The sequence below is a fragment of the Orcinus orca genome, chromosome X (assembly GCF_937001465.1).
Source record: "Orcinus orca chromosome X, mOrcOrc1.1, whole genome shotgun sequence".
In the NCBI taxonomy this organism is placed as follows: domain Eukaryota; kingdom Metazoa; phylum Chordata; class Mammalia; order Artiodactyla; family Delphinidae; genus Orcinus; species Orcinus orca.
In genome coordinates, this window is record NC_064580.1 from 44763198 (window position 1) to 44787787 (window position 24590).

Consider the following 24590-nt stretch of genomic DNA (forward strand, 5'->3'; position numbering starts at 1 on the left):
TCAGCAATTTGGAAGACAGAGGAGTGGAAATCACTGAAGCTGAACAGAATAAAGAAAAATGAATAAAAAGAAATGAGGACAGTTTAAGAAACCTCTGAAACAACATGAAGTGTAGTAACATTCACATTATAGGGGTCTCAGAAGGAAAAAGAGAGAAAGAGGCAAAGAACTTATCTGAAGACATAATAGCTGAAAACTTCCCTAACCTGGGAAAGGAAACAAATATCCAAGTTGAGGATTCACAGAGAGTCCCAAACAAGCTTGACCTCAAGAGGACCACACCAAGACACATTGTAATTAAAATGGAAAAATTAAAGATAAGAGGGAATATTAAAAGCAGCAAGGGAAAAGCAACAAGTTATGTACAAGGGAACTCCCATAAGGCTATCAGCTGACTTTTCAGCAGAAACTGCAGGCCAGAAGGGAGGGGCACAATATGTTTAAAGTGATGAAAGGAGGAAACCTACAACCAAGAATTTTCTACCTGGCCAGGATTTTATTTGGATTTGATGGAGAGATCAAAAGGGTTACAGATAAGCAAAAGCTAAGAGTTCAGCATCACAAAACCACCTTTACAAGAAACGTTGATGGGACTTCTGTAAGCAGACAAGGCCACAACTAGAGATATGAAAATCACAAAAGGAAAAATCTCATTGGTAAAGGAAAATATATAGTAAAGGTAGAATTAATGATGTATAAGGGTAGTAGGAAGAAAAAGTAGGAAAACCATATATATCCACAATAAGCAGTTAAGGGATAAACAAAACAAAAAATGTAAAATCTGATGTCAAAAAGAGCAAACTTGAAGGGGGGAATGCAGGGTTGTTAAAATGCATATGTGCTTAAGAGATCAAAACCAAAATAATTATATTTATATATATATATATATATATATATATATATAATACACACACACACACACACACACACACAGCTATATCTAAACCTCATGGTACCCTCAAACCAAAAATCTATAATAGATACATAAAAAAAAGAGAAAGGAATCCAAACATAACACTAAAGGTAGTCTTCAAATCACAAGGGAAGGGAGCAAAAGAAGAAGAAAGGAACAAAATGAACTACAAAAAACAACCCTAAAACAATTAACAAAATAGCAATAAGTACATACCTATCAATAATCACTTTAAATTTAAATGGACTAACTGCTCCAAACAGAATACAGAGTGGCTGAAGGGATAAAAAACAAGGCACATATATATGCACCTACAAGAAACTCACTTCAGATCTAAAGACACACACAGACTGAAACTGAGAGGATGGAAAACACTATCCAATGCAAATGAAAATTAAAAGAAAGCCAGGGTATCAATACTTATATCAGACAAAATAGAGTTTACAACAAAGACTGTAACATGAGACAAAGAAGGACATTATGTAATGATATAGGGATCAATCTAAGAAGAAGATATAATAATTGAAAATATATATACACTCAACATAAGAGCAAATAAATACATGAAGCAAATATTAGCAGGCATGAAGGGAGAAATTTACAATAATGGGGGGTTTTTTAACAACCCACTTACATCAATGAAGAGATCATCCAGATAGAAAATAGAAAACCAATAAGGAAATGCTGTCCTTAGCACATCAGACAAAATGGATATATATATACATATATAAATTCCATTCAAAAGCAGCAGAAAATAAATTATTTTCAACTGCACATGGAAAATTCTCCAGAATAGATCACATATTAGACTGAAAAAGAAATCTCAGTATATTTAAGAAAATTGAAATTATATCAAACATCTTTTCCGACCACAATACTATGAGACTAGAAATCAACTATGAGAAAAAGCTGCAAAATACTTAAACATGTGGAAACTAAATATTATACTATTAAACGACCAATGGATCACTGAAAAAATCAAAGAGGAAATTAAAAAATACCTGGAGACAAGTGAAAATGAAAACACAATGATCCAAAATCTATGGGATGCAGCACAAGCAGTTCTAAGGGTGAAGTTTATAGTGATACAAGGCTGCCCCAGGAAAGAGGAAAAATCTCATATAAACAATCTAACTTTACACCTAAAGGAGCTAGAAAAAGAAAAACAAACATAACCCAAAGTTAGTAGAAGGATATAAATGAGAAAGATCAGAGAAGAAATACATGAAATAGAAACTAAAAAATGGAAAAGATCAATGAAACTAAAAGCTGGTTCTTTTAAAAGATAAAATTGATAAAACTTTAGCCAGACTAATAGAGTGTCCAAGCAGATAAAATCAGAAATGAAAAAGGAGAATTTACAACTGACAGCACAGAAACACAAAGGATCATAAGAGACTCCTATGAACAATTATATGACAATGTAGAAGAAATGGACAAATTCCTAGAAACGTACAATTTCCCAAGACCGAACCAGGAAGAAATAGAAAATATGAATAGACCACTTACTAGTAATGAAATTGAATCAGTAATAAAACATTACTCTCAAAAAAAAAAGTTCAGGACCAGATAGCTTCACAAGTGAATTCTACCAAACATTTAGAGAAGAGTTAACATCTATATTCTCAAACTATTCCAAAATATTGAAGAAGAGGGAACACTCCCAAATTCAGTCTATAAGGCCACCATTACCCTGATACCAAAACCAGACAAAACACTACAAAAAAGAAAATCATGGGCCAATATCTTTGATGAATGTAGGTGCAAAAAGCCTCAACCAAATATTAGAAAACCAAATCTTACAATACATAAAAAGGATCATACATGACGATAAATTTGTATTCATTCCAGGGTCACAAGAGTGGTTCAACATACGCAAATCAATCAATGTGTTGAGATGGAGTTCTCTGGGTCTTGGTGTTGAGATGGAGCTCTCAATAGAACAGGATAGAAAGCCTAGAGATAAACCCACACACATATGGTCACCTTATCTTCGATAAAGGAGGCAAGAATATAAAGTGGAGAAAAGACAGCCTCTTCAATAAGTGGTGCTGGGAAAACTGGACAGCTACACGGAAAAGTATGAGATTAGAACACTCACTAACATCATACACAAAAATAAGCTCAAAATGGATTAAAGACCTAAATGTAAGGCCAGAAACTATCAAACTCTTAGAGGAAAACATAGGCAGAACTCTATGACATAAATCACAGCAAGATCCTTTTTGACCCACTTCCTAGAGAAATGGAAATAAAAACAAAAATAAACAAATGGGACCTAATGAAACTTCAAAGCTTTTGCACAGCAAAGGAAACCATAAACAAGACCAAAAGACAACCCTCAGAATGTGAGAAAATATTTGCAAATGAAGCAATTGACAAAGGATTAATCTCTAAAATTTACAAGCCGCTCAATAACAAATGCAAACAACCCAGGGCTTCCCTGGTGGTGCAGTGGTTGAGAGTCTGCCTGCCGATGCAGGGGACATGGGTTCGTACCCCGGATGGGGAAGATCCCACATGCTGTGGAGTGGCTGGGCCCGTGAGCCATGGCCGCTGAGCCTGCATGTCCAGAGCCTGTGCTCTGCAACAAGAGAGGCCACAACAGTGAGAGACCCATGTACCACAAAAACAAACAAACAAACAAAACAAAACAAAAAACAACCCAACCAAAACTGGGCAGAAGACCTAATTAAACATTTCTGCAAAGAAGATATACAGTTTGCCAACAAACACATGAAAGAATGCTCAACATCATTAATCATGAGAGAAATGCAAATAAAAACTACAATGAGATATCACCTCACACCGGTCAGAATGACCATCATCAAAAAATCTAGAAACAATAAATGCTGGAGAGGGTGTGGAGAAAGGGGAACCCTCTTGCACTGCTGGTGAGAATGTAAACTGATACAGCCACTATGGAGAACAGTATGGAGGTTCCTTAAAAAACTAAAAATAGAACTACCATACGACCCAGCAATCTCACTACTGGGCATATACCCTGAGAAAACCATAATTCAAAAAGAGTCATGTACCAAAATGTTCATTGCAGCTCTATTTACAATAGCCAGGTGATGGAAGCAACCTAAGTGTCCATCATCAGGTGAATGGATAAAGATGTGGCACATATATACAATGGAATATTACTCAGCCAGAAAAAGAAATGAAATTGAGTTATTTTTAGTGAGGTGGATGGACCTAGAGTCTGTCATACAGAGTGAAGTAAGTCAGAAAGAGAAAGACAAATACCATATGCTAACACATATATATGGAATCTAAGAAAAAAAAAGGTCATGAAGAACCTAGGGGTAAGACGGGAATAAAGACACAGACCTACTACAGCATGGACTTGAGGATATGGGGAGGGGGAAGGGTAAGCTGTGCCAAAGTAAGAGAGTGGCATGGACATATATACACTACCAAACGTAAAATAGATAGCTAGTGGAAAGCAGCCACATAGCACACGGAGATCAGCTCGGTGCTTTGTGACCACTTAGAGGGGTGGGATAGGGAGGGTGGGAGGGAGGGAGATGCAAAAGGGAAGAGATATGGGAACATATGTATATGTATAACTGATTCACTTTGTTATAAAGCAGAACCTAACACACCATTGTAAAGCAATTATACTCCAATAAAGATGTTAAAAAAAATCAATGTGATACAGCACATTAACAAAAAGAAACACAAATACCACATGATCATCTCAATAGATGCATAAAAAGCATTTGACAAAATTCAACATAACAATTCTCATCAAAGTGGGTATAGAGGGAACATATCTCAATATAATAAAGGCTGTTTACAGCCAACTCACAGCAAACTTAATACTCAATGGAGAAAAGCTGAAAGCCTTCCTGCCAAATTCAGGAATAAGACAAGTATGGCCACTCTCATCACTTCTATTTAAGAGAGTATTAGAAGTTCTGGCCACAGCATTGAGACAAGAAAAAGAAATAAAAGGTATCCAGATTGGAAGGGAAGGGGTAAAACTGTCATTATTTGCAGATGACATTATACTCTATATATAGAACACTAAAGTCTCCACACAAAAACTATTAAACTAATAAATCATGTCAGCAAAGTACTAGGATATGAGATTAATACACAGAAATCTGTTGCATTTCTAAACACTAATAATGAAATAGTAGAAAGAGAAAGCAAAAAAAAATCTTGTTTAAAATAGTATCAAAAAATACCTAGGAGAGGGGGAAGATGGCGGAAGAGTAAGACGCGGAGATCACCTTCCTCCCCACAGATACATCAGAAATACCTCTACACGTGGAACAACTCCTAGAGAAAACCCACTGAACGCTGGCAGAAGACCTCAGACCTCCCAAAAGGCAAGAAACTCCCCACCTACCTGGGTAGGGCAGAATAAAACAGAATAAACAGAGACAAAAGAATAGGGGCGGGACCTGCACCAGTGGGAGGGAGCTGTGAAGGAGGAAAGGTTTCCACACACTAGGAAGCCCCTTCACGGGCGGAGACTGTGGGTGACGGAGGGGGAAAGCTTCAGAGCCGCGGAGGAGAGCACAGCAACAGGGGTGCGGAGGGCAAAGCGGAGAGGTTCCCGCCCAGAGGATTGGTTCCGACTGGCACTCACCAGCCCGAGAGGCTTGTCTGCTCACGTGCCAGTGTGGACGGGGCTGGGAGCTGAGGTTTGGGCTTCGGACAGAGCGCAGGGAGAGGACTGGCAGCGTGAACACAGCCTGCAGGGGGTTAGTGCACCACGGCTAGCTGGGAGGGAGTCCAGGAAAAAGTCTGGACCTGCCGAAGAGGCAAAAGACTTTTTTTTCCCCCTTTGTTTCCTGGTGCGTGAGGAGAGGGGATTAAGAGCGCTGCGTAAAGAAGCTCCAGAGACGGGCGTGAGCTGCGGCTAACAGCGCGGACTTCAGAGACAGGCATGAGACCCTAAGGCTGCTGCTGCTGCCACCAAGAAGCCTGTGTGCGAGCACAGGTCACTATCCACACCTCCGTTCCGGGGAGCCTGTGCAGCCCGCCACTGCCAGAGTCCCAGGATCCAGGGACAACTTCGCCAGGAGAATGCACAGCATGCCTCAGGCTGGTGCAATGGTCCCGTCAGCCTCTGTAGCCGCAGGCTCGCCCTACATCCGTACCCCTCCCTTCCCCCAGTCTGAGTGAGCCAGAGCCCCTGTATAAGCTGCTCCTTTAACCCCGTCCTGTCTGAGCGAAGAACAGATGCCCTCCGGCGACCTACATGCAGAGGCATGGACATATCCAAAGCTGAGCCCCGGCAACAGTGCGAAAAAAGAGAAAGGGAAATTTCTCCCAGCAGCCTCAGGAGCAGCAGATTAAATCTCCACAATCAACTTGATGTACCCTGCATTGGTGGAATAACTGAACAGACAACGAATCATCCCAAATTGAGGAGGTGGACTTTGAGAGGAAGATTTATTATTTTTTCCCCTCTTCCTCTTTTTATGAGTGTGTATGTGTATTCTTCTGTGTGAGATTTTGTCTGTATAGCTTTGCTTTCATCATTTGTCCTAGGGTTCTGTCCGTCTGTATTTTTTCTTACATTAAAAAAATTTTTTTCCTTAATAATTATTTTTTTATTTTAATAACTTTATTTTATTTTATCTTACTTTATTTAATTTCATTTTATCCTCATTCATTCATTCTTTCTTTCTTTCTTTCTACTTTTTCTTGCTTTTATTCTGAGCCGTGTGGATGAAAAGCTCTTGATGCTGCAGCCAGGAGTCACTGCTGTGCCTATGAGGTGGGAGAGCCAACTTCAGGATACTGGTCCACAAGAGACCTCCCAGTTCCATGTAATATCAAATGGTGGAAATCTCCCAGAGATCTCCATTTCAACACAAACACCCAGCTTCACTCAACAACCAGCAAGCTACAGTGCTGGACACACAATGACAAACAACTAGCAAGGCAGGAACACAACCCCACCCATTAGCAGAGAGGCTGCCTAAAATCATAATAAGGCCACAGACACCCCAAAATACACCACCAGATGTGGACCTGCCCACCAGAAAGAGAAGATCCAACCTCATCCACCAGAACACAGGCACTAGTCCCCTCCACCAGGAAGCCTACACAACCCACTGAACCAACTTTAGCCACTGGGGACAGACACCAAAAACAACGGGAACTACGAACCTGCAGCCTGCAAAAAGGAGACCCCAAACACAGTAAGATAAGCAAAATGAGAAGACAGAGAAACACACAGCAGATGAAGGAGCAAGATGAAAACCCACCAGACCTAACAAATGAAGAGGAAATAGGCAGTCTACCTGAAAAAGAATTCAGAATAATGATAGTAAAGATGATCCAAAATCTTGGAAATAGAACATAGAAAATTCAAGAAACATTTAACAAGGACCTAGAAGAACTAAAGATGAAACGAGCAATGATGAACAACACAATAAATGAAGTGAAAAATACTCTAGAGGGGATCAATAGCAGAATAACTGAGGCAGAAGAACGGACAAATGACCTGGAAGATAAAATAGTGGAAATAACTACTGCAGAGCAGAATAAAGAAAAAAGAATGAAAAGAATTGAGGACAGTCTCAGAGACCTCTGGGACAACATTAAACACACCAACATTCAAATTATAAGGGTACCAGAAGAAGAAGAGAAAAAGAAAGGGACTGAGAAAATATTTGAAGAGATTATAGTTGAAAACTTCCCTAATATGGGAAAGGAAATAGTTAATCAAGTCCAGGAAGCACAGAGAGTCCCATACAGGAAAAATCCAAGGAGAAACATGCCAAGACACAGTAATCAAACTGTCAAAAATTAAATACAAAGAAAACATATTAAAAGCAGCAAGGGAAAAACAACAAATAACACACAAGAGAATCCCCATAAGGTTAACAGCTGATCTTTCAGCAGAAACTCTGCAAGCCAGAAGGGACTGGCAGGACATATTTAAAGTGATGAAGGAGAACAACCTACAACCAAGATTACTCTATCCAGCTAGGATCTCATTCAGATTTGATGGAGAAATTAAAAACTCTACAGACAAGCAAAACCTGAGAGAGTTCAGCGCCACCAAACCAGCTTTACAACAAATGCTAAAGGAACTTCTCTAGGCAAGAAACACAAGAGAAGGAAAAGACCTACAATAACAAACCCAAAACAATTAATAAAATGGTAACAGGAACATACATACTGATAATTACCTTAAATGTAAATGGATTAAATGGTCCCACCAAAAGACACAGATTGGCTGAATGGATACAAAAACAAGAACCATATATATGCTGTCTACAAGAGACCCACTTCAGACCTAGGGACACATACAGACTGAAAGTGAGGAGATGTTAAAAGATATACCATGCAAATGGAAACCAAAAGAAAGCTGGAGTAGCACTTCTCATATCAGACAAAACAGACATTAAAATAAAGACTATTACAAGAGACAAAGAAGGACACTACATAATGATCAAGGGATTGATCCAAGAAGAAGATATAACAATTGTAAATATTTATGCACCCAACATAGGAGCACCCCAATACATAAGGCAAATGCTAACAGCCATAAAAGGGGAAATCGACAGTAACACATTCATAGTAGGGGACTTTAACACCCTACTTTCACCAATGGACTGATCATCCAAAATGAAAATAAATAAGGAAACACAAGCTTTAAATGATACATTGAACAAGATAGACTTAATTAATATTTATAGGACATTCCATCCAAAAACAGCAGAATAAACATTTTTCTCAAGTGCTCATGGAACATTCTCCAGGATAGATCATATCTTGGGTCACAAATCAAGCCTTGGTACTTTAAGAAAATTGAAATTGTATCAACTATCTTTTCCGACCACAGCGCTATGAGACTAGATATCAATTACGGGAAAAGATCTGTAAAAAACACAAACACATGGAGGCTAAACAATACACTAATGGATAAAGAAGATGTGGCACATATATACAATGGAATATTACTCAGCCATAAAAAGAAATGAAATTGGGTTATTTGTACTGAGGTGGATGGATTTAGAGTCTGTCATACAGAGTGAAGTGAGTCAGAAAGAGAAAAACAAATACCGTATGCTAACAGATACATATGGAATCTAAGAAAAAAAATGTCATGAAGACCCTAGGGGTAAGACAGGAATAAAGACACAGACCTACTAGAGCATGGACTTGAGGATATGGGGAGGGGGAAGGGTAAGCTGTGCCAAACTGAGAGAGTGGCATGGACATATATACACTACCAAACATAAAATAGATAGCTAGTGGGAAGTAGCCACATAGCACACGGAGATCAGCTCAGTGCTTTGTGACCACCTAGAGGGGTGGGATAGGGAGGGTGGGAGGGAGGGAGACGCAAGAGGGAAGAGATATGGGAACATATGTATATGTATACCTGATTCACTTGTTATAAATCAGAAACTAACACACAATTTTAAAGCAATTATACTCCAATAAAGATGTAAAAAAATAATAAACAATACACTACTTATAACGAAGTGATCACTGAAGACATCAAAGAGGGAATCAAAAAATACCTAGAAACAAATCACAATGGAGACACGATGACCCAAAATCTATGGGATGCAGCAAAAGCAGTTCTAAGAGGGAAGTTTATAGCAATACAATCCTACCTTAAGAAACAGAAAACATCTCGAATAAACAACCTAACCTTACACGTAAAGCAATTAGAGAAAGAAGAACAAAAAAACTCCAAAGTTAGCAGAAGGAAAGAAATCATAAAGATTAGATCAGAAATAAATGAAAAAGAAATGAACAAAATGATAGCAAAGATCAATAAAACTAAAAGCTGGTTCTTTCAGAAGATAAACACATTTGATAAACCATTAGCCAGACTCATCAAGAAAAAAAGGGAGAAAACTCAAATCAATAGAATTAGAAATGAAAAAGGAGAAGTAACAACTGACACTGCAGAAATACAAAAGATCATGAGAGATTATTACAAGCAACTCTATGCCAATACAATGGACCACCTGGAAGAAATGGACAAATTCTTAGAAATGCATAACCTGCCAAGACTGAATCAGGAAGAAATAGAAAATATGAACAGATCAATCACAAGCAGTGAAATCGAAACTGTGATTAAAAATCTTCCAACAAGCAAAAGCTCAGGACTAGATGCCTTCACAGGAGAATTCTACCAAACATTTAGAGACGAGCTAACACCTATCCTTTGCAAACTCTTCCAAAATATAGCAGAGGGAGGAACACTCCCAAACTCATTCTACGAGGTCACCATCACTCTGATACCAAAACCAGACAAGGATGTCACAAAGAAAGAAAACTACATGCCAATACCACTGATGAACATAGATGCAAAAATCCTCAACAAAATACTAGAAAACAGAATCCAACAGCACATTAAAAGGATAATACACCATGATCAAGTGGGGTTTATTCCAGGAAAGCAAGGATTCTTCAATATATGCAAATCAATCAACGTGATACACCATATTAACAAATTGAAGGAGAAAAAACATATGATCATCTCAATAGATGCAGACAAAGCTTTCAACAAAATTCAACACCCATTTATGATAAAAACTCTAAAGAAAGTAGACATAGAGGGAACTTACCTCAACATAATAAAGGCCATATATGAGAAATCCATAGCCAACATCATTCTCAGTGGTGAAAAACTGAAACCATTTCCACTAAGGTCAGGAACAAGACAATGTCGCCCACTGTCATCACTATTATTCAACATAGTTTTGGACATTTTAGCCACGGCAATCAGAGAAGAAAAAAAATAAAAGGAATCCAAATCGGAAAAGAAGAAGTAAAACAGTCACTCTTTGCAGATCACATGATACTACACATAGAAAATCCTAAAGATGCTACTGGAAAACTAGTAGAGCTAATCAATGAATTTGGTAGAGTAGCAGGATACAAAATTAGTGCACAGAAGTCTCTGGCATTCTTATACACTAATGGTGAAAAATCTGAAAGAGAAATTAAGGAAACCCTCTCACTTACCATTGCAATGAAAAGAATAAAACACGTAGGAATAAAACTACCTAATGAGAACAAAGGCCTGTATGCAGAAAACTATAAAACACTGATGAAAGAAATTAAAGATGAACAAACAGGTGGAGAGATATATCATGTTCTTGGATAGGAAGAATCAACATGTGAAAATGACTATACTTCCCAAAGCAATCTACAGATTCAATGCAATCTCTATCAAACTACCAGTGGCACTTTTCACAGAAGTAGAACAAAAAATTTTACAATTGATATGGAAACACATAAGGCCCCCAATAGCCAAAGCAATCTTGAGAAAGAAAAATGGATCTGGAGGAATCAGGCTGCCTGACTTCAGATTATACTACAAAGCTACAGTAATTAAGACAGTATGTTACTGGCACAGAAACAGAAATATAGAACAATGGAACAAGATAGAAAGCCCAGAGATAAACCCATGCACATATGGTCACCTTATCTTTGCCAAAGGAGGCAAGAATATACAATGGAGAAAAGACAGTCTCTTCAATAAGTGGTTCTGGGAAAACTGGACAGCTATTTATAAAAGAATGAAATTAGAACACTCCCTAACACCATACACAAAAATAAACTCAAAATGGATTAAAGACTTAAATGTAAGACCAGACACTATAAAACTCTTAGAGGAAAACATAGAAAGAACACTCTTTGACATAAATCACAGCATGATCTTTTTTGACCCACATCCTAGAGTAAGGGAAATAAAGGCAAAAATAAACAAATGGGATGTGATGAAACTTAAAAGCTTTTGCACAGCAATGGAAATCATAAACAAGATGAAAGGACAACCCTCAGAATGGGAGAAAATATTTGCAAAAGAAGCAACTGACAAAGGATTAATTTCCAAAATTTACAAGCATCACATTCAGCTCAATATCAAAAAAACAAACAACTCAACCCAAAAATTGGTAGAAAACTTAAATAGACATTTTTCCAAAGAAGATATACAGATTGCCAACAAGTACATGAAAGGATGCTCAACATCACTAATCATTAGAGAAATGCAAATCAAAACTCCAATGAGGTATCACCTCACACCAGTCAGAATGGCCATCATCAAAAAATCTACAAACAATAAACACTGGAGAAGGTGTGGAGAAAAGGGAGCCCTCTTGCACTGTTGGTGGGAATGTAAATTGATAGAGCCACTATGGAGAACATTATGGATGTGCCTTAAAAAACTAAAAATAGAGGAATCCTATGATCCTGCAATCCTGCTCCTGGGCATATATCTGTAGAAAAACATGGTTTAAAAGGATACATGTACCCCAATGTTCATTGCAGTGCTGTTTACAATAGCCAAGACATGGAAGCAACCTAAATGTCCATCGACAGATGAATGGATAAGGAAGATGTGGTACATATATACAGTGGAATATTACTCAGCCATTAAAAAGAATGAAATAATGCCTTTTGAGGCAACATGGATGGACCTGGAGATTATCATACTAAGTGAAGTAAGTCAGACAGTGGAAGACAAATATCATATGATATCTCTTATATGCGGAATCTAAAAAAAGTGATACAAATGAATTTGTTTACAAAATAGAAACAGATTCACAGACTTAGAGAACGAACTTATGGTTACCAGTGGGGAAGGGTCGGGGGGAGAGATAGACTGGGAGTTTGGGATGACATGTACACACTGCTGTATTTGAAATAGATAACCAAAAAGGACCTACTGAATAGCATAGGGAATGCTGCTCAATATTCTGTAATAACCTAAATGGGAAAAGAATTTGAAAAAGAATAGATACATCTATATGAATAACTGAACCACTTTGCTGTATCCCTGAAACTAACACAACACTGTTAGTCAATTAAGCTCCAATATAAAATGAAAAAAATTTTTTATAGTGGGCAGAAGAACTAAATAGACTTTTTTTCCCAAAGGAGACATACAGAATGCCAACAGGAACATGAAAAGATGCTCAACATTGCTAATCATCAGGGAAATGCACATGAAAACTGCAACGAGGCATCACCTCACACCAGTCAGAATGGCCATCACCAAAATATCTACAAATAATAAATGCTGGAGAGGATGTAGAGAAAAGTGAACCCTCCTACACTGTTTTTGGGAATGTTATTTAGTGCAGCCACTATGAAGAACAGTATGGATGTTCCTCAGAAAACTAAAAATAGAGCTACCACATGATCCAGCAATTCTGCTTCTGTGTATACATCTGAAGAAAAAGAAAACACTAATTCAAAAAGATACATGCACCCCAATGTTCACAGCAGCATTCTTCGTAATAGTGAAGATATGGAAGCAATCTTAGTGTCTATCAACAGATGAATGGATAAAGAACAAGTGTCATACACACACACACACACGCACACACACACACACACAATGGAATACTACTCAGCCATAAATAAGAGTGAAAATTTGCCATCTGCAACAACATGGATGGACCTGGAAGGTATTATCCTAAGAGAAATAAGTCAGACAGAGAGAGACAAATACTGTATGTTATCACTTATATATGAAATCTAAAAAATAAAGAAAACTAGTTAATTTAACAAAAAATATATACTCACAGGTATAGAGAACAAACTAGTGTTTACTAGTTTGGGGGAGGTATAAGATAGGGGTAGGGGATTAAGAGGTACAAATTATTATGCATAAAATAAATAAGCTACAAGGATATACAGTACAGCACAGGGAATATAGCCAATATTTTATAATATATATAAATAGAGTATAATCTTTAAAAATTGTGAATCACTATGTTGTACACCTAAAACTTACATAATATTGTAAATCAACTATACCTTGATAAATAAAAAAATTCCATCAGAATATCATTAGATAAAAAAATATCTCCAGACATTGTCAAATGTGTCCTGCGGGTGGGGGAATATACCCCCAGTTGAGAACCACTAGTTTAAAGGCATGGTAATGTTGTAGTTAAGAGCACAGTTTTTACACAATTATGTATGAATCAAGACTCTTTTTCTTACTGGCTTCATGACCTTGAGCAAATCCCTTCACTTTTCTGAACCTCATTTTCCTCTCTTCTGTAAATGGGAACAACGAGGCCTGGTTTAGGGTTGTTGTAAGGATTTAATGAGATCATGTATATAAAACACTCAATACATAGTGGCAATAATAATGTGCTAATATTATTAACCATTATTAATTAACAAAGATTGCAATTTCCTAGGAAATGGTGAATGAGGAAAGGAGGTGGTTTCTTAAAGGTATACTCAGAACTAACTTTTTAATTGCCCCTACTGTCATAAGAGAATTCAGCTCTTCCCATTTGCTAGTAGTCCTCACCTTCAAAGATAAGAGGGAGTATTAAATCTTTCTCTCAAAGATTCCATAGCTAATTCTGGAAAGGCAGGATACTGAGCTCTATACTATGGAATCTGTATAATCTATTTTGGGGTAAGGGTCTCTGAGATTTCTATCTATGTGTAGGTGCAATCAAACTCCAACCCACCCCTTCTCTAGAAGTCAGCTCTCTAAATATCAAAGAGATGAGAAGCGTCTTACCGTAGAATTACACCAGAGACACTGGAAATCTTGAAGTCTCTGATAACTGCCACAGTTCTCGTGACATACTGCGCACTGAGAACTGACAGATATGTTTCCTTCTACCCATTGATGGGGCATAGTTTTCTGAAGGATAAAAAGAGACAAGAGGTAGAAGTTAGAGATATAAGGAGAGGAAGGGCCAGCTGGAATAACTATACTACCCCATGGAGGACACTAGACAACCCCAAGGAAGTTTTCCATCATCCTTCCCTCCCCACTCCCATGCTAGTGACAAATGACAGGTGGGAGCTGTGGGGGAGGCTTTCATTCTTCTAGATTTGTTGGATCATAAGCCTGGGAATGAAGCCTACTTGGGTTGTCTGGAAACAGGAAGAAGTCTTCCTTCCCCTGTGTGTCATGACTGAAGGGGAGATGGAAAAGGGTGATTATGGGAAAGCATGGCTGGTACTCACTACTTCATCTGCAGGCATGAGGAGGTCATCAGTAATGGATAATGTATTCCATTTGCAATCTTTGCTTGCTCTTAAAGCACATAATCTGTGAGACTTTACTTTGCACACTGTGAAAGAGGAAGAAAAAAAGATGGATGTGAATCAGGTGACAATGAAGATTCTAACTTCCTTCCCTAAGCTGCTCTAAAAGTTAGAACCTAGATGCATCTAAGTAGTTGTGACTTAACTCCAAAGGCTTATTTTCCATATATTTCAGTTTCTTTGTATTCTTCCCAGCCAAATTTTCTATTACCTGACTTGAATTGAAATTGATGGTAAGAATGAGGTGATTTCTATTTTTCCAAACCTGTGACTGTACTGTCCAATCCTCCCAGACCCAACCCTCCCTTTTGATTAATGAGAATTCCCCCTCATGCCAGTTTCCTCCCATCTCCTTTCCCCTGTCTGTTAAGTGTCAGGGTTAACCTTACACTAGAATCAGTGACCTAGTGTGAGTCAATGATACTAAAGTCTCATGAGCTCCTTCACACCCATCTCCACCCATTGAGCTCCACTTCCTAAAGGAATCAGAAATGTACCTTCACAGATGATAACATTTCGAGATAAGGCAGGAATGGTCCCTCGACAAACATTGCAGTGCTGGGTCCGGGGACTGTGGCTTGAGTACCAATAGTGCATTCCAACAAGAAAAGGGTTGTTTTCTGCTGCAGGTATCTAAAATAAATCAAAGAGAAGAAAGAATAGAGAGTTAATCACAGAGACGGATTAGGGAAGGCCAGAAGATCTGAATGCTAAGGCTGAAATGGCCAGCTACATAAGGTGTCAGAGCATGTGAAGAGGAAGAATCAAAGTTGAGCCAATGCTTAACAAATCTCCCATCTCTGTTTTTTCCCAGTGGTTTTAAAAAGGGAAAAGGAATGAGGGGGTGCTAGATCCTGGAACAGGGACTGAAGGCAGGAGTGATGATCTTTATACTCCTTGGCTAAACCATTTCATTGGTTTAGCCTAAGCAAAATTAGTTCTGTTAATCTTGGCCTTGGCCCTCTTTGAGTAGTCAGCAAAAGGAGGTTGTGAGTAGGAAATTCAGTGATATCCAAGCCCTCTTGCCAGGCAAGAAAGGGAGGAGACAGGGCTCTGACTCTAGGCTAAGGAATGCTTGTCAGGCTTTAGCTACCTCTTGGAGATATACATTACCCTTCCTGGACCTGCTGCTGCCAAGTGAGGAGAGCATTGCATTGCTGGGACAACAGTTTCATTTCAGAGGCTTCTGGTCCCAGTATTCTTTTCTGAATAACATGCTCTGACTGCCTATAGCAATTTCCTGGTTAATCAATTTAATTTATTCAAAATTCATTAAATTTTTACTGAGTAACTGCTATGTGCTTGGCACTTTTCAAGGCACTGATGAACAAGATAAAGTCTCTGCCCTCATGGAATGGCATTCTGTTTGGTGTCCTCTTTCATGGTATTCAATTTGACATTTACTATTAACCTCCCTATAAATGCTACATTTGTTTATCACAGCCTGACTCTCATGACTGTGGGCTGGCACAGGGCATACCAGAAACTAGTTTTGGGGTTAAAAGGGGAAGGGGAGGAGTGGGCACCAAAAACTTCCAAATTTGTTCTGGGCGTGCATTCCACAGGACACTTCCACCTTTTCTATAATTCCTGTGAATGTCTGATCTCTTCCTTCTCTGCCTTCCTCTGGAATGTAGACATAAGCATATGCATTCAGCTTTTTATTCTGGATGTTATAATCGGTTGGGTGTGTAAAGGCATAAGACTTTAAAATGAACTATATATTCTTCCTGACGCTAGCTGATACTGGTCCACTAGAGAGAGAGACAGAGAGAGACAGAGAGGGAAAGAGAGAAAGTGCTATTGAGGGATCTGCCATATTTAGTGTTCAACCTTGATCAATTTATAGGAATTCATCATCTAAAACATAGCCTGTACATGGTATTCCCTGATCCCTCCTTCCCCCTCTGGCATGCCGTTTATGTGCTAAGCTGCTGTTGGAATGACCAGGAAGCTTCTGGAAGGAAAAGCTACTTTGATGCACTAAAGGCTCACCAAGTATGGAGTCACTTTGTGATTGTATTATTTTTTGCATACTGAAACCCTGGCAAAGTTCCAAGAAGATCAAAGTAGAGAGTGGAGAGTCCTGAGGAAGTGACATAGTCTTGGCTTTGACATGCTGAGCAACTAGCACCTTTCTACTTCCCACTAGATTATAACTTTACAAGTACCTTCCTTCCTTCCAACCTCCTTCTTTCCTCCAATAATTACTAAGAGCGACTTTGTGTCATCTATAAAGCTAGGCACTGGAGATTCAGAGATGAATGATCCATGGTTCTTGCCCTCACGGAGCTCATAGTCTACTGTAGGAGACAACTTCCTAAACAGATGACTCCAGTGTAGAGTGAAAAGTGAGCTCTCCTATAATGTTCAAGATTCTACAGGACAAATGGAAGAAATGATGAACTCTGCCTGGGTGGAATATTGAATGTCATGCTCCAATTATTTACAGAATATAAAAATATATAAAATGGACATTGCTTTGGTTCAGCAGTGGAGGAGGTGGGATTTTTATTCCTTAAGTGCATCCTATTGTATAAGAAAACTTTGGTGCATACCACCCTGGATGAGTACATGTTGTATGCTGAATTGTGTCCCCTGCCAAAATATGTTCAAGTACCTGGTATTGTGAATGTGACCTTATTTGAAAATAGAATCTTTATAGATATAAACAATTTAAGATGTTGTCATAATGGATTAGTGACTGGTGTCCTTTCCCTCTTTTTTTTAAATTAAAAAAATTTTTTAACATCTTTATTGGAGTATAATTGCTTTACAATGGTGTGGTAGTTTCTGCTTTATAACAAAGTGAATCAGTTATACATATACATATGTTCCCATATCTCTTGCCTCTTGCATCTCCCTCCCTCCCACCCTCCTTATCCCACCCCTCTAAGTGGTCACAAAGCACCGAACTGATCTCCCTGTGCTATGTGGCTGCTTCCCACTAGCTATCTATTTTATGTTTGGTTGTGTATATATGTCCATGCCACTCCCTCACTTTGTCCCAGTTTACCCTTCCCCCTCCCTGTATCCTCAAGTCCATTCTCTAGTAGGTCTGCGTCTTTATTCCCGTCTTGCCCCTAGGTTCTTCATGACCATTTTTTTGTTTGTTTTTTAGATTCCATATATATGTGTTCGCATATGGTATTTGTTTTTCTCTTTCTGACTTACTTCACTCTGTATGACAGACTCTAGGTCCATCCACCTCACTAAAAATAACTCAATTTCGTTTCTTTTTATGGCTGAGTAATATTCCATTGTATATATGTGCCACATCTTCTTTATCCATTCATCTGTCGAAGGACATTTAGGTTGATTCCATGTCCTGGCTATTGTAAATAGAGCTGCAATGAATATTTTGGTACACAACTCTTTGAATTATGTTTTTCTCAGGGTATATGCCCAGTAGTGGGATCACTGGGTCATATGGTAGTTCTATTTTTAGTTTTTTAAGGAACCTCCATACTGTTCTCCATAGCGGCTGTATCAATTTACATTCCCACCAACAGTGCAAGAGGGTTCCCTTTTCTCCACACCCTCTCCAGAATTTATTGTTTGTAGATGTTTTGATGATGGCCATTATGACCGGTGTGAGATGGTATCTCATTGTAGAAGAGGGAAATTTGGACAGACACAGGAGAGACATCATGTGATGATATAGGCAGAGATTGGAATGATGCATCTACAAGCCAAGGTATGCCTGCAATCACCAGAAGCTAAGAAGAGGCAAAGAAGGATTCTCTTCTAGAGCCTTCAGAAAGAGCACAGTCCTGCCAACACTTTGATTTTGTACTTCTAGACTCCAGAACTGTGAGAGAAGTATCTTAATTCACCCAGTTTGTGGATTTGATATGGCAGTCCTGGGAAACTAACACAGTATGTCATTACAGGCCTTTCTATTAAGTGACACAGATTAAAAATTGACTTTGAAGACAGATGAAGAACTGTGGCATGTATACAAACCACTGATCTCTGAATGTTAAGGCTTTTAATGTGTGGTTGTTGGGTTTTATGTTTGATTTTTATGCTCTCTAAAATACATAGGTTAATACATTCATGCAGAGATCATCACTCCAATCTGATTCTTCACTGTTTTAGAGCAGCTAAGGCTATTTTCTCCATCTCCTGAATCCCTTTCAGTATAATCCAGAACCCAGATAGGTTCATTAATTATTTGTCTATTCATTAAAGGAGATCTTGTCAGTCCAGGTGTTTGGTAAACTCTAAAACACTGTTAAAGCGTGAGGACTTAATAATATTAAGTATTTTCAAAGTGCATAAAAGTCTCAGGAAACATCCCATAAAGCACAAAATCTTCTAAAGATGTGTTTCCTTAAAAGAATCTTGTTTGGGATGATTTATTTGATGAAAGGCTGTGTTTAGATAAAACAAAACTAGTGGTTTGTACTGTAACTTGAAGCCAACTTCTTTGTTATATCAAGGTTTTGGAAACTACAGAATGTTAGGGCCTCCCAGGTTGGCCATTGGTAGGGTGACCATATCATCCAAATCAGGACACTTTGAACAGTGAAAGGGGGAGGTATAGTATGTAATTATGCTGGAACAATAAGTGTAAATTGTGTTCATCCTGAGAAAACCACTAGCCATGGAGATGCTACACATGAGCTAGAGAGTCATTTATCCAATTTGAATCTATTTGTTGATCTATACAGCCTAGTTGTCTGGCTTAGTACCACTTAGTTGCCTATCGGGCTACCACATACTCACAAGGGGTGGGGACTAGAGGAGAGAAAAGATAATTAGGTAAAATTTAAGATGTCTTTCCAAGAGCATGGATTTAGAGTTAGGAGAGCTAAGATCTCAATTCTGCCACAATAAATTACGTGATTTCAGGCAAGGCAACTGAACACCTCTGAGGTTTCTTTCTCACCTACTTAATGAAATCTTAGAATCATAAGCTTTTCAAGTTGAAAGGAATGCTTGAATTCATCTAGTCTACCCACCAGAAAAACTAATTTTCTTTTTTAAATTGAATTTTAAAATTGAGGTACATTTGACAATTAAAATTGTACATATTGAATTTAATGATTTGATATACATATGTAGTGAAATAATCACCACAATCAAGCTAATTAACTTACCACCTAGGATAGTTACCACTTTCTTTCCTTCTTTTTTTTTTGTATGTGTGTTTAGAGCACTTAAGATCTTCTCTCTTAGCAAATTTTAGTATAAAATAAATGATTGTTACTTACGGTCACATTGTTGTACATTAGACCTCCAGAACTTATTCTCCTGCATAACTGAAACTTTGTACCGCTTAACCAACATCTCCCCATTTCCCCCTCTCCTCAGCACTTGGTAACCACCATTCTTCTCTCTGCTTCTAGAGTTCCAACGATTTTAGATTCCACATATAAATGAGAACATACAGTATTGTCTTTCTCTGTTTGGCTTATTTAATGTAGCATACTTTCCTCAGGTTCATCTGTGTTGTTACAACTGGCAAGATTTCCTTCTTTTTTTCAGGCTGAACAATATTCGATTGTATTTGTGTATGTATATATCTATATCACATTTTAAAAATCCATTTTATCCATTGAGGGACAGTTAGATTGTGTCTGTATCTTGGCTGTTGTGAATAATGCTGAAAGAAACATGGGAGTTCTGATATCTCTTCAAGATGCTGATTTCATTTCCTTTGGATATATACCCAGAAGTGAGATTGCTGGGTTATAAGGTAGTTATATATTTTTTTTTTTTTTTTTTTTTTTTTTTTTTTTTTTTGTGGTACACGGGCCTCTCACTTCTGTGGCCTCTTCCATTAAGGAGCACAGGCTCCGGATGCTCAGGCCCAGCGGGCATGGCTCACGGGCCCAGCTGCTCCGTGGCACGTGGGATCTTCCTGGTCCAGGGCACGAACCCGTGTCCCCTGCATCGGCAGGCGGATTCTCAACCACTGCGCCACCAGGGAAGCCCCGGTAGTTATATTTTTAATACTTTGAGAAACCTCAGTACTACTTTCCATAATGGCTGTACCAATTTATAGTCCCATCAAAAGTGCACAAGTTTTCTGTTTTCTCCACATTCTTGCCAGCACTTGTTGTCTCTTGTCTTTTTTTTTTTTGCCATATCACACGGCATGAGGGATCTTAGTTCCCCAACCAGGGATTGAACCTGCACCCTCTACAGCGTAAGCTCAGAGTCTTAACCATTGAACTACCAGGAAAGTTCCTCTTTTTTGCTTTTCTTTTGTTTTTCTTCTTTTTTAATTTGAAGTATAGTTGATTTACATATTGTGTTAGTTTCAGGTGTACAGCAAAGTGATTTAGTTATACATATATATATATATTTCAGATCTTTTAAAAATAATTATATATTTTTTATTTTAGCAAAGATTCAGAATATATCTCTTTAAGAAAAAAGAGTTACATCATACAATCTTTTGAAAATATACATTCATATATTGGTTTTGTCCTATGATTAATTTGATTACTAAAAGTTGTAAAGTGCAGCTAAATTTGAGAGCCAAGTTATTAGTAGTTAAAGACTGATTTGCTTTTTGTAAATTGAGGTATAGTTGATTTACAATATTGTGTTAGTTTCGGGTGTACAGCAAAGTGATTCAGTTGTATATTATATATATGTTACATATAATATATATATATTCATTCTTTTTCAGATTCTTTTCCCATATAGGTTATTACAGAATATTGAGTATAGTTCCCTGTGCTATACAGTAGGTCTTTGTTGGTTATCTATTTTATATATAGTAGTGTATATATGTTAATCCCATACTTCTAATTTATCCCTCCCCACTCCCTTTCCCCTTTGATAACCATAAGTTTGTTTTCTATGTCTGTGAGTCTGTTTCTGTTGTGTACACAGATTCGTTAGTATTGATTTTTAGATTTCACATATAAGTGATACAATATTTGTCTTTGTCTGACTTACTCCACTAAGTGTAATATCTCTAGGGCCATTCATGTTGCTGCAAATGACAATCTTTCATTCTTTTTTTATGGCTGAGTAATATACCAATGTATATATATCTCACATCTTCTTAAGCCAATAGTTTGTTGATGGACACTTGGGTTGTTTCCATGTCTTGGCTATTGTAAATAGTGTTGCTATGAACATTGGAGTGCATGTATCTTTTCGAATTAGAGTTTTCATCTACCCAGGAATGGGACTGCTGTGTCATATGGTAGTTCTATTTTTAGTTTTTAAAGGAACCTCTGTACTGTTTTCCATAGTGGTTGCACCAATTTGCATTCCTTTCAACAGTGTAGGAAGGTTTCTTATTCTCCAACCCTCTCCAGCATTTATTATGTGTAGACTTTTTGATGATAGCTATTCTGATGATAAGAGCCATTTTAACAAGGGTGAGATGATATCTCATCGTGGTTTTGATTTGCATTTCCCTAATGATTAATGGTGTTGAGTACTTAACTTTTTATCCATTTTTATGTCTTCTTTGGAAAAATATCTATACAGGTCCCTCACCAATTTTAAAAACAGATTATATGTGGGTTTTTTAAACTATTGAGTTGTAGGTGTTCCTTATGTATTTTAGATATTAACCTCATATCAGATATATAGCTTGTAAATATTTTCTCCCATTTCTAGGTTGCCTGTTCACTCAGTTGATTTAGCTTGATGTAATCTCACTTGTTTATTTTAGTTTTTGTTCCTTGTGCTTTTGGTGTCATATCCAAGAACTCATTGTCCCAGTCAATGTCAAGAAGGTTTTTCTCTGTTTTATTCTGGTAGTTTTATAGTTTTAGGTCTTACACGTAAGTCTTTATTCAGCCTGAGTTGATTTTTTGTACATGGTGTGAGGTAATGGTCCAATTTCATTCTCCTGCATGTTGATATCTAATTTTCCCAACACCATTTATTGAAGACTACCCTTCCCCAATTTTGTGTTCTTGGCCCCCTTCTGAAAATCAGTTGACTGTAAAAGCATGGATTTATTTCTGTGCTCTCTATTTTGTTCCATTGGTCTGTATGTCTGTTTTTATGCCAGTACAATATTGTTTTGATTACTATAGCTTTGTAATGTATGTTGATATCAAGAAGTGTGATGCCTCCAGCTTTGCACTTCTTGCTCAAAACTGCTTTGGCTATTTGGGGTTGTTTTTGGCTCCATATGAATTTTAGGATTGCTCTTTCGATTTATGTAGGGAATACCATTGGATTTTGATTGGGATTGTATTAAATCTGTAGATTGCTTTGTGTAGTATGGGCATTTTAACAATATTAATTCTTATGATCCATGAACATGGGATGTCTATCCATTTATCTATGTATTCTTTACTTTCCTTCATCAATGTTTTATAATTTTCAGTGTATGTTTTTCACCTCTTTGTTTAAGTTTATTACTAAATATTTTATTCTTTTTGTTGCTATTGTGAATGGTCTTATTTTCTTAACTTTCCTTTCAAATAGTTCATTGTTTGTGTATAGAAAACTGAGTGATTTTTTGTATGTTGATTTTGTACCCTATGACGTTACTGAATTTTTTTGTACCCTATGACTTTACTGAACAATTATTTTGTTCAGTCTTTAGGTTTTTCTACATATATGATCATGTTGTCTGCAAACAGAGACAATTTTACTTCTTCCTTTCCAGTTTGGGTGCCTTTTAATTCTTTTTCTTGCCCAATTGCTCTGGCTTGGATTTCTAGTACTATGTTGAAAAGAAGTGGTGAGAGTATGCAGACTTGCCTTGTACCAGATCTTAGAGGGCAAGCTTTCAGTTTTTTTCCCATTAATTATAATGTTGTCTATGGGCTTTTCATATATGGTCTTTATTGTGTTGAGGTAAGATCTTTCTATACTTACTTTGTTGAAAGGTTTAATGATGAATTGGTGTTGAACTTTGTCAAATGCTTTGCTTGCATCTATTGAGATGATCATGTGGTTTTTTTCTTTCATTTTGTTAATGTATTGTAAGACATTGTTTGACTATGTATATTGAAATATTGTTGCATCCTTGGGATAAATCCCTCTTGGTTACAGTGTATAATCCTTTAAATGTGCTATTGAATTCGGTTTCCTAGTATTTCATTAAGAATTTTTGCATCTGTGCCTCTGAGGTGGGAGAGCCGACTTCAGGACACTTGCCCACGAGAGACCTCCTAGGTCCACATAATATCAAATGGTGAAAGATATCCCACAGATCTCCATATCAATGCTAAGACCCAGCTCCACTCAACAACCAGCAAGCTACAGTGTTGGACACCCTATGCCAAAGAACTAGCAAGATAGGAACACAACCCCACCCATTAGCAGAGAGGCTGCATAAAACCATAATAAGGTCACAGACACCCCAAAACACACCACCAGATGTGCTGCTGACTACCAGAAAGACAAGATCCAGACTCATCCACCAGAACACAGGCACTAGTCCCCTCCACTAGGGAGCCTACACAACACACTGAACTAATTTTAGCCACTGGGGGCAGACAGCAAAAACAATGGGAACTATGAACATGCAGCCTGTGAAAAGGAGACCCCAAACACAGTAAGTTAAGCAAAATGAGAAGACAGAAAAACACACAGTAGATGAAAGAGCAAGGTAAAAACCCACGAGACCAAACAAATGAAGAGGAAATAGGAAGTCTACCAGAAAAAGAACTCAGAGTAATGATAGTAAAGATGATCCAAAATCTTG

General features: G+C 37.8%; 1 protein-coding gene across 1 annotated transcript in view; it reads right to left on the reverse strand.

The window, feature by feature from the left end:
* The window catches only part of DGKK (diacylglycerol kinase kappa), a 160832-nt gene that overhangs the window by 55376 nt on the left and 80866 nt on the right, over nt 1-24590 (reverse strand). The window contains exons 7-9 of the mRNA XM_012537468.3: nt 15445-15580; nt 14870-14973; nt 14412-14537 (exon numbers count right to left, since the gene is read on the reverse strand). Of these exons, the coding sequence (XP_012392922.1) occupies nt 14412-14537; nt 14870-14973; nt 15445-15580 (366 nt within the window). The remainder of the gene's footprint in view (nt 1-14411; nt 14538-14869; nt 14974-15444; nt 15581-24590) is intronic.